The 17,258-nt window shown below is 38.0% G+C and overlaps 1 protein-coding gene across 3 annotated transcripts in view; it reads left to right on the forward strand.

Moving 5' to 3' along the window:
* MTRR (5-methyltetrahydrofolate-homocysteine methyltransferase reductase) overlaps nt 1–17,258 on the forward strand; it is a 30,566-nt gene that overhangs the window by 6,142 nt on the left and 7,166 nt on the right. For all 3 annotated transcript variants that reach the window (XM_049823822.1, XM_049823821.1, XM_049823823.1), the window contains exons 5-12: nt 2,234–2,387; nt 3,838–3,955; nt 5,046–5,418; nt 8,340–8,462; nt 10,121–10,274; nt 13,343–13,431; nt 15,098–15,278; nt 17,116–17,158. In XM_049823822.1, the coding sequence (XP_049679779.1) occupies nt 2,234–2,387; nt 3,838–3,955; nt 5,046–5,418; nt 8,340–8,462; nt 10,121–10,274; nt 13,343–13,431; nt 15,098–15,278; nt 17,116–17,158 (1,235 nt within the window). The remainder of the gene's footprint in view (nt 1–2,233; nt 2,388–3,837; nt 3,956–5,045; nt 5,419–8,339; nt 8,463–10,120; nt 10,275–13,342; nt 13,432–15,097; nt 15,279–17,115; nt 17,159–17,258) is intronic.

A 17,258-nucleotide genomic window follows, 5' to 3' on the forward strand; every position in this document is an offset into this window, starting at 1 on the left:
CTTCAACTGTGCAGAAGAGAATGTGCAGCGGAGCAAGCAAGAATTTAGTGAACTAATCATACCTCTGTTCTAATACACCACTTTTTACTTTCTGAGCTTGTATCTTTTTTTCCTTTTTTTTTTTTTTTAATGGAACACAATTTAATGTAAATTTTTATGTGACACCTATAGACGCTTGCTTTTTTTACTTCAAGAATTTATTTTTGTTTGCAAATGCAGCAGTCACTTGTGACAATGCACTGCAGAAGCTGTTTTATTTGTACTTACCAAATCAGCTGTGGAAGTTTTGAAAATCTGGGTTACTGCAACAGGACCCTTAGGACCTTTTTTTGCACAACTTAGAGTTCAGTTTTGGAAGTCTTGGGAATTTGTGGGTACTTGGAGTTCACCTGAACTTGTGAAAGACAAAACCTCAGTTTGGAACATCCCTGGACCACAAGTCACTCAAGTCTGGCAAAGTACTTGGGGATTATCCTTGCATGCTTACTCTCTTCTCTTGTACTTCTCTAGCCACCTGCTATTGGCCACTGTCAGAGGCAGGACACAGTTCCAGACGGTAATTTGAGTTGCTCCATGCAACAGCTTTTAGGTTCTTCAGGAAGGTTTTGGAAAAAATGGCAGCAGCAAAACCCCTTGATAGTCTGTTTCTTTGTATGCCTCACCTGTTTGGATTGTAGGTGTAAGGGGTAACTTTTTACATGACTTGAGGAGGGGATAAGGTTTGGGTGATTTTTTGAGTGAAGTGTTTAGAACATAAGTCCTCAAACTCTGAGTTTTGAATTGCAGTCCTGAAACTGCTTGAAATGAAACGTAGCATCTTTTGGAATCTTTATTTATACTTTCTCATAACCCTACTATTTTATTAATCTTGGAATGTTGGGAGAGAGTTTAAACTGAAACCCACAGGGAGCAGTAAAAGGAGCTTGGGCTGCTTATTGTGGCAAAAAGGAGGCTATGGAGTGACCTGATAGCAGCCTACTCAAGCCAAACTCTTCCTGGCAGCAGAAGACTGTATAACAGGAGGCAAAATCCACTGAGTGCAGTCTGATAAGCTCAGATTTGACAATAGTGGAGAAGTTCTTCTGGGTAGAAGAGGCTGCCCAGAAAAGTGGAACCTCTACCCTTAGAAGTTTTCAAAATTCAGCCAGAGCCATAGCTGGCCTAATGCAGCGTTGGCAGTTAGTCCCACTCGGAGCATGGGGTGGGACTGGGTGACTTCCAGAGGTCACTCCCAAACAAGGTGGCCGTGATTCTGCGGAGCTGGGTTTCATATAGGTCGCTTGCTGTCTGTGTAATTCAAAGCCTGTAGCCCGCAGAGGTGCTGTGAAAGAGCGTGTTGTGTGGGTGACCTGACAGATGGCACGCGAGCACGGTGCTGGAGCCCGCCGTCGGTGGAAAGCTGGAATAATCAAAGAAACAGAATTCTTTTTACTTGACAAATAATAAATGGTTGCATGAGACCTGAATTTATGGAACTGATGCACAATCCCAAATATAGGCAGTTCTTGTCGACCTGGCATAACGGGAATAGCCCCCCTAAAACCGTGGGAAATATGGAAGGTCGGTATTAGCAAAGGGGAGAGAAATGAATTGGGGGCAGGGGGAAGGGGCCAGAATGGACCTTGGTTCCCCCAAGACACGGGGTTTTTTGTGGCAAAGACAGAGGTAACATGGAAGTTAACACACAGAACCAAGTGATCCCTAATAGAACTTAAAAACGATACCCACAGTTTGGCCACACCCCAGTCTTCTGTGTGAAATTATCAGGATTATGGCTAACTGTGATTGTGATTGTATATACAAAAATACTTTTTCCACTTGACAAAGCAAATACTGTAGGAGTTGTGTATTTAAGCTGTCTGAGTGCAGTTGCAAAGTATTCTTTGTGTGTGTATTAGCCTGCTCAAAATGCTGCCTCTCGGCATTTGTGCATGGGATCATAGCATAATTCAGTTCGGAAGGGACTTCATGAGGTCATCTCACAGCGGGATCAGCGGAGGTCAGAGCAGGTTTCTCGGGGCTTTACCCTGTCTGGTCTTGAAAACTCCAGCCAAGATTGTAAGTTGCATCCCCCAAATGACTTGTAATTCCTTGAAAGTCTTTCTGTGGTTTAATACAGGTGAGGTGAGATTAAACATTTACCTTTGGGAAAAGGAAGGGTGGAAGATAATGTCTAAGGCCACAAATAGGTATCAAATGGCACCTTGTAACTTACTTGTTCTATTTTTTGTAGTATAACCTGGAAATAGAAAAGGATCCCGTAGTTATTGTTATTTCTACTACCGGTACTGGAGACCCACCAGACACTGCCCGCAAGTTTGTAAAGAAAATTCAAGACACGACCTTGCCACCTGATCATTTTGCACATCTCCAGTACGGATTGCTAGGTGATTTAGTATTTTCTATATTATTGCAGCACTCATCTATCAGTGAATAATTTTTGTATTTTTTCCTTGTGAATAGATTGTTTGGGGGTTTTTAAGTGCTTATAAAACATTTATTTTTTATGCATCCTAATCATGTAACGTTTTGAGAAGATGTTATGCTATTGCCTAGTTATACATTACAGTTTGTGAAATGGTTAGGTTTTTCATAACTGACTGAATGCATATGTGCATATGCATCTATGAATATAAGCATTGTATTAATACTTATTTTTGTTGTAACAGATATTACAGCATCTAAGTTTTAACATGTTTTGTGATTCTAGTCTAAAAAGTTATGTCTTAAAATACATTCATAGTATCCATTTCAGCTTGTCCAATGAAGTGTTCACTTTAAGTACCATCCTTGAGAGGGAGCAGAAGTCTTTAAAAAAAAAAAAAAGAAAAAGAAAAATTAGGCTGTTAGAAAAGAATAGTCAATTATTAGGTGGGGATAATAAGGATCTAGTGGTTTGAAATTGCACCCAAGAAATGGTCAGGCTGTGAAAAATTTTCATAGTTAGGATAGTGAAACAGTGGTGTGGATTACTTACAGAATTTGTGAAGACTGCCTGACCAGTGGTCTTTGGGATTGTTAGATAAGCATCTGTTAGGGATGAGGTGTGTGTTGTTGATAACTTTAAGGGTGAGATCTTTAGCTGAGAACTTAAAATCTCAGGTCCTCCATGAACATACCTCCTGAGTCCACTGACTGTTTAACTGATAACAAAGAGCATCTTCTTCTAACAGAACATCTTCATGACTGTTAAAGGGCAGAAAACCCAGTGCAGTGAAAATAAGATCTGTAAAGAAATCTCTGATTCCTGGGGAAGAGGATGTTGGACCAGATTCCCTTATGCATTTTTTCCTACATTTGTTACTTCATATTGTTTAAAATCACTCCTATGTTTGATTAATTTTTTTCAAGGTTCCAATATTTTTTAATTACTTTTAATACCCTCTCCCTTATGTTGTTGACATATATTAACAATTTTAACCTGAAGGTGAGAGAATTTCTTTTGGTAATTCACATACAGTTTATCAGTTTCACTCTTTTTAATTATTTCAATTCCTTTCAATTCCTTTTCCTATAAGAGTGGGTTTGTATTTTTTAAGAGCCTCAAACTAAAGCAACATTATTCTTAAATGTGAAATACTGAAAGCAAAGTGTTTTCAGAGAGATTCTGTGTCTTACATTTGTGAAGGAGGAACCACTTTTTCAGCTCTACTTTGGGACAAACACAATTTTTTTTTTTTTTGAAGGTCATAAAAGTGTCCTGGTAATATGCACTTTGCTATATCAGATTCTTCTGTTTGCCTGCAGGAAAATCCTGTATTGTCTTTGCAGTTCTTTGTCTGTGTAGCCTTGGTGGCTGGCTGATTGACACAATTCCTCTTTTCTTGAATTTGCTAGGTCTGGGAGATTCAGAGTACACGTTCTTTTGTAATGGTGGAAAGACAGTAGACCGACGACTTCAGGAACTTGGTGCCCAGCACTTCTATGACACAGGATTAGCAGATGATTGTGTAGGGTAAGAGCTGAATGGATTTTATTTGTTCAAGATGCAATAATTACATGTGAATTTGGCTAAATGTTCTGAACTCATTGAAATCAGTTGAACCTGAATACTCACCACCTTGTAGGAGTGAGTCCTATCTGAACACGGTATGCCTTTTCAATCTCAATCGCCATTAAATAAAACTCCATTTTTAAAGTGTGAGCAAACTTCTGTAATGCCTGGAAAGATGGAAGGTATTTAGCAGGTTTAGAAATTAAATAATTCAGAATAAGTGGAGGGGTTTAAAAATGTAGTCTGTTTACTGAAGCAAATAAAAATAAATCCAGTTCCCAGTATGTGTGGTACTGGGTTGTGGGATCTCTTTCTACATACACATCAGACTTTTATCTGAGCTCACATCTTGCAGTGGAGCTGCTTTAGGCAAACCCTACAATGTTTTTAAATTTTTTTCTCTCTTCTCTAAACATCCTTTTTTTTTTTTTTTTTTTTTTTTTTTTCTTTAATCACTGCAGAGGAATTTTTTAAGAAGGTTTTTTTGGTTGCTGTAGAGGAATTATATAAGAAAACAACTCCTGTCCTGTTCTGTTGTTCTTTCTGGCCGGTAGGCTGCAGTCTTGGCTTACTTATTTTGAACTGCAGATTATATCGGTTCTGTGCATGATGATGTAAGACAGTTGAACACAAACATTGCCATAACCATAAAACTTATATCTTGTGTTCTAAAATAATAAAAAATAGACCGTTAGTGTAAGCTATGATGTTGCTGTTGCACAATGAAAAGTTGCATATTTTGCTACCATGTCTTCAACTTCCTGCCATAAAGTTCAGCATAAGAAAATAAAAATGAGAAACTGGAAGAAAAGCAAGGCTGTTATACACTTTAGACTTCATAAATTTACATAGTGGTAATAATGAAATGAAAATATTTTCTTAAAAAAAAAAAGTCATCTTGGCAACAGCTGCAGATATATATTAAAAATGGAAAATGAAGAGAGTTTTTATCTTGTGTGGTCTTTTCATTATTTGTAAATTAACAGTCCAGTAAGTCACAGTAATTCATCCATTCCTTTTTTCTTTGTTTTTTTTCTACCTCCCTTCCCAGTTTGGAATTAGTGGTTGATCCTTGGATTGATGGACTTTGGCTTGCCCTCAAGGAAGCATTTCTATTGCAGAAAGAAAAAGAAGGCATGAGCAGTGTTGTCAATGCTGTTTCTAGCTCACTCTCTGCAGCCCTGCACGGTGTACATGAACTAAACTTAAGCTCAGAAGTGCAGAACTTGAAGCTAGAAGATGAGGGAGTGAGGAATTCTGATGTCCTGTCACAGAAACTGGTTGACATCAATCTTGTGGCTTCAACTAGAGACACTGAACCTTCACTTGTTCATTCTGTCCCTCCTGTCTCTCAGTCTGCTCTTAATATTCCTGCCTTGCCACCAGAATATATAGAGGTGCAGTTTCAGGACACCCATGGTGAGGTAAGGACTTCACTTTGAATGATGAAAGCCTCCAGCTCTGGTAGGAGCATGAGTGTATACTCCTACATATGGCTCAAAAGAGCAGGTGGATACTTATATAAAGGAGATATGTCCCTGAATGCAGGAGGGTTTTGAATTGTAAGTGAAAGATCCTTTTATATTGTGAAAATGTAGCTACCACCATATGAGTTATGGACGCTTATGTCAAGGTACAATTTAGCTAAATAATAATTTGGCATTGCAGTGCCAGGGATGGAAGAATTAAATCCTCAGTGGCTTATGTTAGGACAGTGAAAACCTCTTCCTGTAGTAAGGAATATAGCACAATTTCTGTTAAAATTTTTAGAACTTTCAGAATGCCTTAAGAGGGTGTAAAATTGCTCAAAAACTTGCTGCATATTTAATAACAGAGAAACTTGTCATTGTAAAAACATGATCCTAATTTGACTATTGGAAATGGAAGATGAACTGTAGATCAAAAGCCAGCGTGCTTTTCCTGTGAAGCCATGTTGAACAAAGACCTGCTGTACAGAGAGAAGAATTAGCATGAGCTGGGAATCATCTCCAATTGGCATATTTAGTGTTCAAAATGAACTGGAAAGCGTGACTCAAACTTTTCTGGTTGCCTGCCAAGGGGCAGACGTTTTAGTTATTTGTGTGAGGGAGTAGTGAGGTCTGGCTGCTCTTTAAATGACAGGTAGCCAGGAGCCGAGCGTGGTAAAAAAGCCAGCCCCATCTCCTGATACCCAAGCGACGCAAACCAGGAGATGGCAGCCAGGATCAGCCAAGAGTGCAGATCATCAGGCAAGTTTGTGGAAGGGAAGCAGGTCTGGGGCCACGCTGGGAAGTCAGTCTGTAGATCCAGGCTCAGATCAACAGGATCTGTGGGCAGTCATGGGCATGGTTGTGGCTCAGCTGCCGGCAGTGACTGAAGACCCAGGGCTGAGCTGAGATGGGGCTCCTGCGCCTGGAAGCAGCGCTGGGGGTGGACTCCTCTGGTGAGGCTGGTCAGGACCATGAAAGCCCATTAGTATCCTCAGGGCCCTGATACTCTCTCGGTTGAGAGTATCAATGGTAATGCTGAGAGAACCACTTAGTCTAGCTAATATAATTATGTAAGAGCGTGTGAATTTAAACACTGGATAATTTTGCTTTTCTTTTAAACCTTATATTGTGGTTGGTTTTGCTCAGCTTGTTGAATTAAATCATCCAAGTTATTGAAACAAAGATTTATGATTTAGAGGTACTCTTTGATTAAAGACTAATACTGGGATTGAAAGTGGTGTTAAAGTGGTTAAAAGAGCCCATTTTCTTATTTTAAAATCATAGCATATATTCAGGCTGATCTCTAAAATAACTGATCAGGTTCTAATATTGATGCCTTAACTGTTCTGTAAATAGAAAAAAAGTAAATTTTGCTTTCAAGCAACAAATAGAAAAAGCTGAATCTGCTAACCTGGTATTGACCAACAGATCAGAGATTATAGTTCAGATTTCAGGTATAAAGCTGGATGATTGGCTTAAGCCTTGGAAAGAACCAAACGCAGGTTTGGTTTTTCCTTTGGCACTATTTTTGACATAGTTGGCTAGACCTTGTCAACAAATAGGTGTGATGCATCCTATTTGTAAAAACAAACATGACCCTACAATTCATGTCCTTTTCCGGTATCTCGCACTGCAACAACCAGGGGTATTTTTTGCCAAGCACAGCTGAAGTTGGCTTGTTTTGAAATCCATCAGCTTGAGGTTTGGCTATTGCCAAAGAAAGTCTCCCTGCCATTTAAAGAAGTCTGGGTACATGGTCTCTCTAGCTACTTATATGATCTATGCCCTGGGCTGTTGAGCCTCAGGGTTGAATTAACAAGCTCCTGCTTATTACTAAGCAGAGCAGTAACGGCCTGGATCTTAAGCCTTTGTGGCAGGTGTGAGATAATATAATATAGCTTAAAAATCTTCATCTCACTATGCCTTGAACTTGCCTTGGAGGGAATATGAATGTAGTCCAGCTGATGCACAATAACTTGATACAGCCCAAGCTGTTAATCACCATGTCAAAATTTTAAGAGAATCATAAAACTTCTGTCGGTCTCAAGTGGTTCTCCTGTCTACTTTTTATAAAAATAGGAAATCTTAAGATTAACAAATATTCTCTTATTGGTAGAATAATTCCTTTCCATTTGACAGAGTATTGTTATGGACATTTGGTATCTCTCCTACCTCTTTTCATTTTTGTCTATTGATCTTAAATGAAGCTTGCTGACAATAGTGATGGAGAAATGAGGGCTGTAGTCTGATCTTCAAGTGACAGGCATTGACAGAGGTGGTCTGGACTTATTCTTGGGGCATGTTTTCACCTCTGTAGAAATGTGGCATAGCATGATGCTGTTTTGTAGTGTGGAGTTTGCTGATTAGCTCTAAATTGAACTGTAGGTTTTAAAATTCCTCTTATAAATTGCCTGTAATAATAGCCCCATCTGCACCCCAAAGTCTTATTCTATAAATCTGCAATGATGTTTTTGAATAGCTTTTGTTCTTACTTCTTATGTCTGTTCTGTACACCTAGTAATCCTTTAATTAGGCAGGAATTTGGGGGGGGGTTTAACATAAATGCCATTCTCTAATTGGCTATTTTCAAGGCAGCTCTTGAAAAAGGAAACAGCTAGCTGCATTTGATAGTCATTTAGGCCCATTAGACTGTTCAAGCCTACTGACTTTTTATAGTTGAATACCTGCCTGTTACTGCTTGGATGTGATTTTTAAAAACGTAGAGCAAAACACTCTGTGTATATAGAAGATTCATGTTCTTCCTTATTGTTTTGATTTGTTTTCTAAGATTGTTTCCAAAAAATTGTACCAACACTAATTCCTGTATATCATAGTAAGCTGTCATGTATTTTTAGTTTTCATGTCCTCTTTTTCAGAATCCACATCTGTCCTCACTGATTTCAGAGGGAACAACCTTTGAAGTGCCAGTTACAAAAGCAGTTCAGCTCACTAGAGAAGATGCAATAAAAACTGCATTGCTCTTAGAACTTGATATTGCAGTAAGTTAGTGATGGCTTTTTCTTTAGTGGGTTAAAATAAAGGGTGAAATGCATGTGTGTTATGTATAGTACATAACTGGGGGGAAAATGATTTATTTGACTGTCTAAAAAGAAAAAAATAATTCCCTACACAACAAGATGTCAGTTTAGGCTGATCCATTTTGTAAATGCAAAGCTTGATTTGTTCACTGAAAGGTATGACTCCCTGGAAGTCAAAACAGAAATGAAGTGTCAGATTAATTTCTTTGTTGTTCCATGGATATTGTTTTGGCTGAAAGACCTTTTTGAAGGGAATTTGCAGTGGAGAAGGGCAGACAGGGAATACTGAAAATGAATAATCTTTTAGTTTGTAAGTATACAATTTAGGAAATATTCAGAAACTATGTAGTAAATTGTGACTATTATTTGTGGTGGGTAATCTACACAAGTAATAATTTGACTAGTATGATCAAGTGGTAAGGATCGTTAGGTCTTGAGCACTGTTTCTACCTCTCTCATTCATTTGCTCTGACTTGTTAACATACTCAGACTGTCAACCTCTGTTACCCTAGATGTAAAACCTGATTTAGTTTATTCAGGTAAGATCATATTTTGTGTACTGGTTTGAAGATGAAAGACAAAGAATGCTTGATACTACTTTACAAGAAATCTTTGAAAGGAAAATACGTTGCTTTTGAGCAGTTTTCCAAATTTGTAGAATTATGCCTTTGTGATTTTTGTGTGTTGTGATTTTTTTACAGTAACTTTTATTGAGCTCTGTTAGCCTAATCTGTGTTCCATGGGACATCTCTAAATCTCAGTTTTAAATAAAGTCTACTAAGTTTTGAGCAAATGAGTCTCTGAGATGACATGTTTTTTTGCATATATTTGTATGTATACATATGTCCTGCCATCAGCATGCACTGAAAATTTAAACATTTTGTGCCCTTTTTTCCTCACATTCTCAACAGCCTGTGTATGCAAGTCATCTCACCTGATGCATAAGGGAAGCATAATGATGCGAGTATAATTCTGTATGTTTCTATAACAGGCAAAAGCTTGAGTAGGGTTTTAGCAGTTGGGCACAAGAACCTCAGGCAACTAAGTAAGAATCCAGGTCTTAAGATCTGAGATGCCTTTTAATTTTCACTGTGCTCTTCCCTTGCTGTTTTACTTTTTTAGCTCCAGAAAATAAAAACAGTTGGGGTCATTTCAGTCGCAGTTCATCAAATAGTTTAACCAGGATATTTTCTTTTAGTGATAATGTGTCTCAATACAAAGTTGCATTAATTATGAGGACTTCATTCCTCTGCTCTTCTCAAACCAGAAGACAAAGTACATCAGTAATTAATGATCTGGGCTGATTATATAAGACATCCTGTTAATACATATTTATTTTCCTTCTGTTTAGGCTGATCAGCAGCTCTTACTAAAAAGTGTTCAAATATTTAAACCAGATAAGGAAAGATTTTTCTAATTAGTAAGGTTAAACCTGAAAAGAAAACACGAGTATTTAGTTTCTGATGTGATCCAAACAGTGGAGCACTAGTACAGAGTAAAAGAATACAGGACTTCATGTGACTGCGATAGTAGGAAGATTGCTGCTATTAGGAACGGGGATGCTGTTGGCTGTGGTTTATGATACAATTTAATATAAATGATCTCATATTTTAAAACAGGATACAGTCTTTGACTACCAGCCTGGAGATGCCTTCTGTGTAATATGTCCCAACAACGTCAATGAGGTGGAAGAACTTCTTCAAATCTTAGGACTTTCTGAAAAAGGAGAGTACTTCATTTGTGTAAAGGTTAAGCAGGGCACTAAAAAGAAAGGTATGGTGTGTTGCACTGCTCATGAACAAATGCTCTGTTCTGTGTTGGTAGTAACTGGTATGCATACTTTTGAACATTTTTGTCTTTAATATTGGGACACAGCTGTCATTTCATGGAGGCATGTTGGAAGTCACAGAGATGTGTTAAAAACGAGAGGACATTTAGAATGGTGCTGCTGATTTTACTGTAGATGAGTTAGCTTCTGACTGGGGAACTTGAGCCTGGCATTGGCATTCATCCATCTCATTCTTCCTCTGTGCTCCTTTCTGTTTATGGAGATGAGTCTTTAATCACATAAACCAGCAATCCCCCGCTTGAAAGTAAAACCCCTCCTTACTCTTGGGGAACCCCTGTTGTCCTTGTTCCTCTGGGACAGACCCCCTCTAAACACACCTGCTTCTTTCCACAAAAAAAGAAGAAAAAAGAAAAGGTCCCAGGAGGGTCCCAACTTTGTAACAATCTCCCTTTGGAACAAGGGCTGGTCCTGAGCACCCTCAAGCTCAAGGCAGTGTCACCCCGTCGAGGGCCCAACAACCATGCACAGGCAAGCAGCAAGAGACTGGGTGGTGTTGGGGGATTACACAGGTATGCCACTTCTGCTGTTCACACTATTTACAGATTTTACAGAATCAATCACATTTGCAAGGGAAGCAATGGAAAGGGAAGGCTACAGTGAAGAAGGAGGTAATGCAGGGCCAAAAGCATCAGATCTTCACAGGAAAGATGGGCTTGAAATTTTGTCCCTCCTGAATGCTAGTAGGTTTTTCTGTGCAAATCAGAGCCCTGCTATCTAGCTGCATAAAATTGTGAGTCTCTCTCTAATTTAAAGACAGCATCAACAGCACGTTCAAAATGAAGGTCTCCTTGAATAGGCACAGAAAGATATTCTCTCCTTACTGCCTATAGTAGTTTCCTTTATTCTGCTATACTGATGTTGCAGGGAGGACGTAAAACTGCGCTAACAGGGCACTTTGAGTGTCAGAGCACCTTCCATGTGGAACAGAACCTGTATAGCCAAGTGAACATAGCTTAGCACCTTGATTGTTCTTGTATACCAAAAAAACTATCCTTCCAAGGCAAAGTTGGTAAAATAATTGAGTGAAACTTGGAATATCAGTGCTCTCATCCTATGTGTAAATAATCCAGGATATCGCATCTCTGGCTGCCTAATGTAGCACTAATCAGGGAAAAAATGTGAAATAATGCATTTATGCAATGTTTTGCTATATCTTGTATGTAATACGTCATGCCTGTTTGTGAATCTTAATGAACGATAATGGAAAGGAAGATGGTAGCAATGGATTGCAGCACAGAGAATCAAAGTTTTTGGTTCTGTTTTTGAGTCTTCTGAGTAACCCAGAGCAAATCATGTTGACTTCTTACACTTGCCTTGGATACTTGGCCAGGACTTAGCAAGGTGCTGCTGCTGATCCACTGATCTCCAGTCATGGCTTGTACAGTGACTTTCATCCACTGCAGTTATGAAGTGAAATGATTTAGGATCAAGCCCAAATTCATTCCTTTGGAGCTGTGCTGGTGAGCAGAGAGTCATTAAGTTACTATAACTTAATTACTTCTTGTTACCAATCTATACCAAAGAATTCAGCTCTCTAATGCAGCTTTGCAATTCCTAGCAATGTTCCAGAGATGCTTTCCTTTTGAGATGGTTGTCTCTTAACTGCATTCACATTTCTGAGGAATTTGTAATAGTTACTACAGACTATTATGGTTGTGGGTTTACTGAATGAACAAAGCTGAAAAACCTGGGAGAAGAGCATGAACACCAGGCTGTGCCTCTGCTGCATCTTCAAGATTTACCAGGAATTCCAGTGAATTTTGTTCACAACCTCTCTTTGTTCAGTCTATGAATTCTTTGATGAAGTAGATGAGATCAACTGAGAGGACAAAACAGAAATTATTTGCAGTCTGGTACAAAGTCTATTGTTCAAGTTCTGGGTTTCTGTAGTTACTTTACTGTGTGTATGAGCACCCTAGGAAGAGAATTAAGTACTACTTGTAACATGCTGTCAGCATGTTCAAGAAAAGGAAGTTTATATAAAAGTGAAAATGGATGCTTCTTTCCTGCATTATATTTATGCCAATCCTTTTATGTTCTAAAAGTAAATTTTGTTCTTTGTAGTAAGGGTTCAGTCAAGTAATGCCAATATGAAGAGGTAATTTAACAAGTTATATAGGTGTATTCTTGGAGTGAAAACTCTGTAGTATTAAAGGGCTCTTGAGCATGGAAAAAAGCATAGTAAGACTCAGTAGCTAGAGGTCAAAGCCAAGCAATGTTGTCAGGAGAAATCCCAACATGCACTTTGGGTCCATAAGGAAATGATTTGGGACCTGCAAATCTTATTAATTAAAGGTGTTTTGTCACATAAATGCTCTTATATTGCTTTGTGGTTAACTTAGAATAGCTGCTTTAGCATGACATGGCATGAGGCTGATAAGTCTGGCTGCATGCTAGCTGACTCCATGAAGGGATAGATGGGATGTCAGTGTACATCCCATCTACAGATTCCCAGTAGTGGAACCTGTAGAGAGTACAGGAGGGATTATGTGCTAGTACAGAAACCTCTTGGATCTGTTGGGTCTCAGAAGCTCCACCTTGGCACTGGCTGCATACACCTTTGGCTACATCATTAGAAAACTTCAGTATGTTCCAATTTTCAGGAGTGCTTATTGATAGAGGGGAAAAAATGTGTGCGTTCCTTTCTCTGGTAAGCATTCCTCTGAATTTCTTCAAGGTGGAAAGTGACAACAAAGCCTTGAGTGGTTTAGAAATGAAACTTATTTGAACACTCATGTATTATACCCCTCTTTGTTTCCTGCTTTCCTGATATGTTTTGACATTTCATTGGAAAAATTGTGATTGATACTTCATTGGAAAACTGTCTTGCTGTTTACTTTATAATTTCCACTAACCAGCTGGGGCTCAAACATACGGAATTGAATGCAGTTTAGCTCTCTTGTATTTCTTGAAGGAACAAGCACTCTGTGATGCCATATTTGGATGTTAATAGATGCTTGGGTTTTTTTGTTTTTTTCTCCCACTGAACCAGGAGCAGCTCGTCCACAACACATCCCTGAAAGAAGCACTCTGAAATTCATTCTAACCTGGTGTCTGGAAATAAGAGCAATTCCCAAAAAGGTGTTTATGTGTTTGTTCTTTTAAAGATAAATCCTTAGTAATTCAATGCTGTATGGCCTCTTACAGATCTATCTTTGCTTTGTGTGTAGTTACCATGTTTCTTGGTGAATAAGGATTGACTGTTTGTATGCTGCTGTTTGTACTTTATTCTGAGAAATTTCACTTGTGGGACTTTATCTGGCAAGCTATGAGATACTGAAATCTCTATTCCTGTTCTGCAGTACCTTGATTCCTAACTAGTCTGAAAGTAAAGAGAAAAGTGTTGGATATTTGGTGCCAGATAACTGGAAGGCTGACTGAACCTGGCCCCATAGGCATTTTAGAGAAATCATTCCTTCAAATCAGAGGAAGCCATATCTGTCAAGTTTTGTCAGTAAAAATACGCATGTTGCTGTATGCAAATGCACCATAATGTCTTTTAAATTATTTTAAAACTTTTCCTTAGCATTTCAGTAACCTGGCAGAATGCAAAGAAAGATTTTTGCTTGTACAGTATTTGTTCCCACAACGTGTGAATATTATCTTCCTTTCATTCTGTGCCTGCAAAAAGCTGAAAGCTTGCAACTGGAAATGCATGTGTATTGCTGGTATTGTCAAAACACATTTTAAAGATAACTTTGTATGAAGGATGAAGCTAAACAGTTGTGTTGGTTGGGTCTCTGAGGGAAATCAGTTTTTGGAAGGACCTTTTGACTCAATTTAGTGGATTTTGCAGCAGAAGAGAAGAGAACCTTCCAACTATTTCAACCTTTTCAAAACTGCATTTAACAATTTTGAAAATTTGTCTCAACAATAAGAGTAGGCAGAGAGTGCTGGCTGGGTAATATTGCCCAAGCCAATTTTTATAACCTATCTGCTTTACTACCTGTTCAGTGTAGAATGTGCTTTATCTAACTCCATACTCAAAACTATTGTCGGGAAGCTCAGTGTTTGAGCACACTCAAATTACTTTCCAGGTATTCATTTGTGTAGAATATGTCATCTGATCATACTTGGTGTTTTGGATCACTTTTCTTTTATGCCCTGTGTCTTTTTCCATGTTGCTTTTGGAAAAACCTTGTAACTATTTACATCTGATTTTTACTTTATATCACAATGCTCAATTTAATTTTCCCTTAAGAAAAGCTTGCAGTACTATTATGTAGGCATAAAGTATGGAATAAAACACCACAGTGATATTTACATGACTCATTAAATACCATACTTTATTTACAGTAATATCTCTTCTAAGGCTTTTTATTATTCCTTTCCTAGCTTCTGTTACTTAACAAATGGTGTTTTGTCTTGATTTAATTTGCGTTATGGAGCTGTTTACTTAACTAAAGTGCAAATACATAAATAAGAAAGCCTTTCATAAATTTGGAAATTTTCAGAGAATGGGTTGTGCCTGTTTATTTTTCTCTCCCCTGCTCAGGCTAAGCAGGATTTTCTGATCTGCTAGCTTGTCCCAGACATTGGAGGAGCAGCCAATTAAAAAAAAAAAAAAAAAAAAGAGAGAGAGAAATGTAAATTTTTCATAGTAGGTGAAAGTGTGCATTGGGAAATAAATTGTATTATCCATTAACCCATCAGGTGACTGCTTCCTGTCACCAGACAACCCAGTTTTGTGACCATTTTCCAAAATGGACAAGTTTTTTTACCTTCACTCTTATTTTCTTCCCCGCAGGCATTTTTGCGAGCTCTTGTAGAATGTACCAGTGATGCGGGAGAAAAACGGAGGCTTCAAGAGCTTTGCAGCAGACAAGGAGCCTCTGATTACACACGCTTTATTAGAGATTCTAATGTTTGCTTGCTGGATTTACTTCATGCTTTTCCAAGCTGCAAGCCTTCACTTAACCTGTTAATTGGTAAGTGTCTGATTTAAATATAATTAGATTTGGTTTCTGAAAATGCATCAGACTAAATGTTCAATTTCCCAAGGAAGGGGAATAATTGTTCAGTTAACTGCTTTAGAAATATTATAGTATCCATAGTGATCAAACTAAAACTGTTGTTGGGGATCAAAGCTCTGTTCTCCAGTTTGTAGTCTTTGGCCTTCATTCTGCAAACACTTAGGCACATATCTATGCTTCAGCTGACTCTGGATTGCTCCTGTGCATAAAAACTAAGCATAAGGTGTTTGCAGGATTAGGGTCTTTAAGAAACAGTTCATCAACTGTTTACAATTGAAAAAGACATGTTTTTACAACTCCTGATTTCCCTGTCTACATGTTCTTTTCTTGTGCTTGACCTGTTAAAATGGAAAGCTTTGCCCCGTATATTTGTATTTATGGAATGTCCAACACACTCACTGGGTTCCTTATATGAAACATTGAAGGAACGAGACTCCAACTGTAACCATCTCAAATACATCTGAAAATACTGGCAGTTATTTTCCAGATTAAAAACCAGAATTTCTTAATAAGCTTCATTATATGAAACAAAAAATTGCTTTTTATATTCTTGCAATCGTCTTCTCCATGCCTATACCAAATCTCTCCTCCTTAGTACACTGTGGGGATTTAAGAAAATAAATACAATCTCTGCTTCACTTTATACAAATACATGATTTTTCACAGTGAAAGCAAAAACACTTAGCTTTTCAAAGTGGTATGGAACATGCTGTAGCAACTGAACTGAATAAAAGGAAATTTTGAAAGTTTTTAAAATGTGTTGTCCCAGGGAAGTAATGTGCTGAATGGGCTTAGCATCTTCTTTAAGTGATTTCACTGAACTAACTTTTCTTAACTCTGACTCACAACTGTCTTATGTAGCAGAGCATCTTTAAAATATGTCAGGATGTCCAGGTACTAGTTGGACATCTGCAAAACAGTGGTACATGTGGAAAAACAACTAGAAAGCAGTTAAACTGCATGTTACCCTGCTACTCCACTGTATGTTTTCTGGCATTTGCTACACCCAGTTTTTCTGGTATTGATTGCTTATTGGCACCATTCCACACCACATTGTTCATTTAGTGGTAGGACTGTCTCCTTTTAATATGCCCTTCTCCTTAGCCAAAATGTGCAGTCTGCATGCAAGTCATTCCTTTGAAGGCACCCGTGAGTTTGACCTTTTCTGTATATGTGCATACATACATAGATATAAATGTGTGTGTGTGTGTGTGATATATATATAGTGTATTTCTCATTGAAAAAATGCCCAGTAAACTTACGTCTCTGTTGTTTTTTTAGCTGTGATTTCAAAAATTTGCTTAGGTACTCATAGTGGTTTGAAATTGAACTGGCATATCTGCTTCTAGGACATGATATGTAGGAAGCTTTCAATCAAGCAATTCCTATTCTGAGAGCTTTTGAGCTCTTAGATGAGAAGTGGGGAAAATTAAATTTCAAGCTTCACCTTGTCCACTAGCTACTGGCATCTCTTCTGTGCACCTTACAGTTGTTTTTAATTGACCAAGAACCCCATAAATTAACTGTCGTGGCCTCATTTTATATGATCTCTAACAGATGTTCCATAAAGTCTGAAAGCATTCAAAGTAGAGTTCATGTCTTAATAGCTTATTTCTGAACCACAAACGCTGAATGTTAATAGGATAAAATTTACAGTTCAATTATAATATGCTTGTAATCTGTTGTAGTGTAAACACTGATTATATGATATTTTCATTTTCATTGGGGTGAATCAAATAATAAGTGATGCGCTTTTTTTTCTTTATTTTTTTATTTTTTTTTTATTTTTCAGAACATCTTCCTAAATTACAAGCCAGATCCTATTCAGTGTCAAGGTAATGAAATTTTCAAACTATATCTCCTTGGTAATTTAGGTATGCATTTTTCTCAAATGTGTGTGTGTATATGTTATGATCTAAAGAAGAAAGAAAGGAA

Source organism: Accipiter gentilis, chromosome 20 (genome assembly GCF_929443795.1).
Source record: "Accipiter gentilis chromosome 20, bAccGen1.1, whole genome shotgun sequence".
Lineage (NCBI taxonomy): Eukaryota > Metazoa > Chordata > Aves > Accipitriformes > Accipitridae > Astur > Astur gentilis.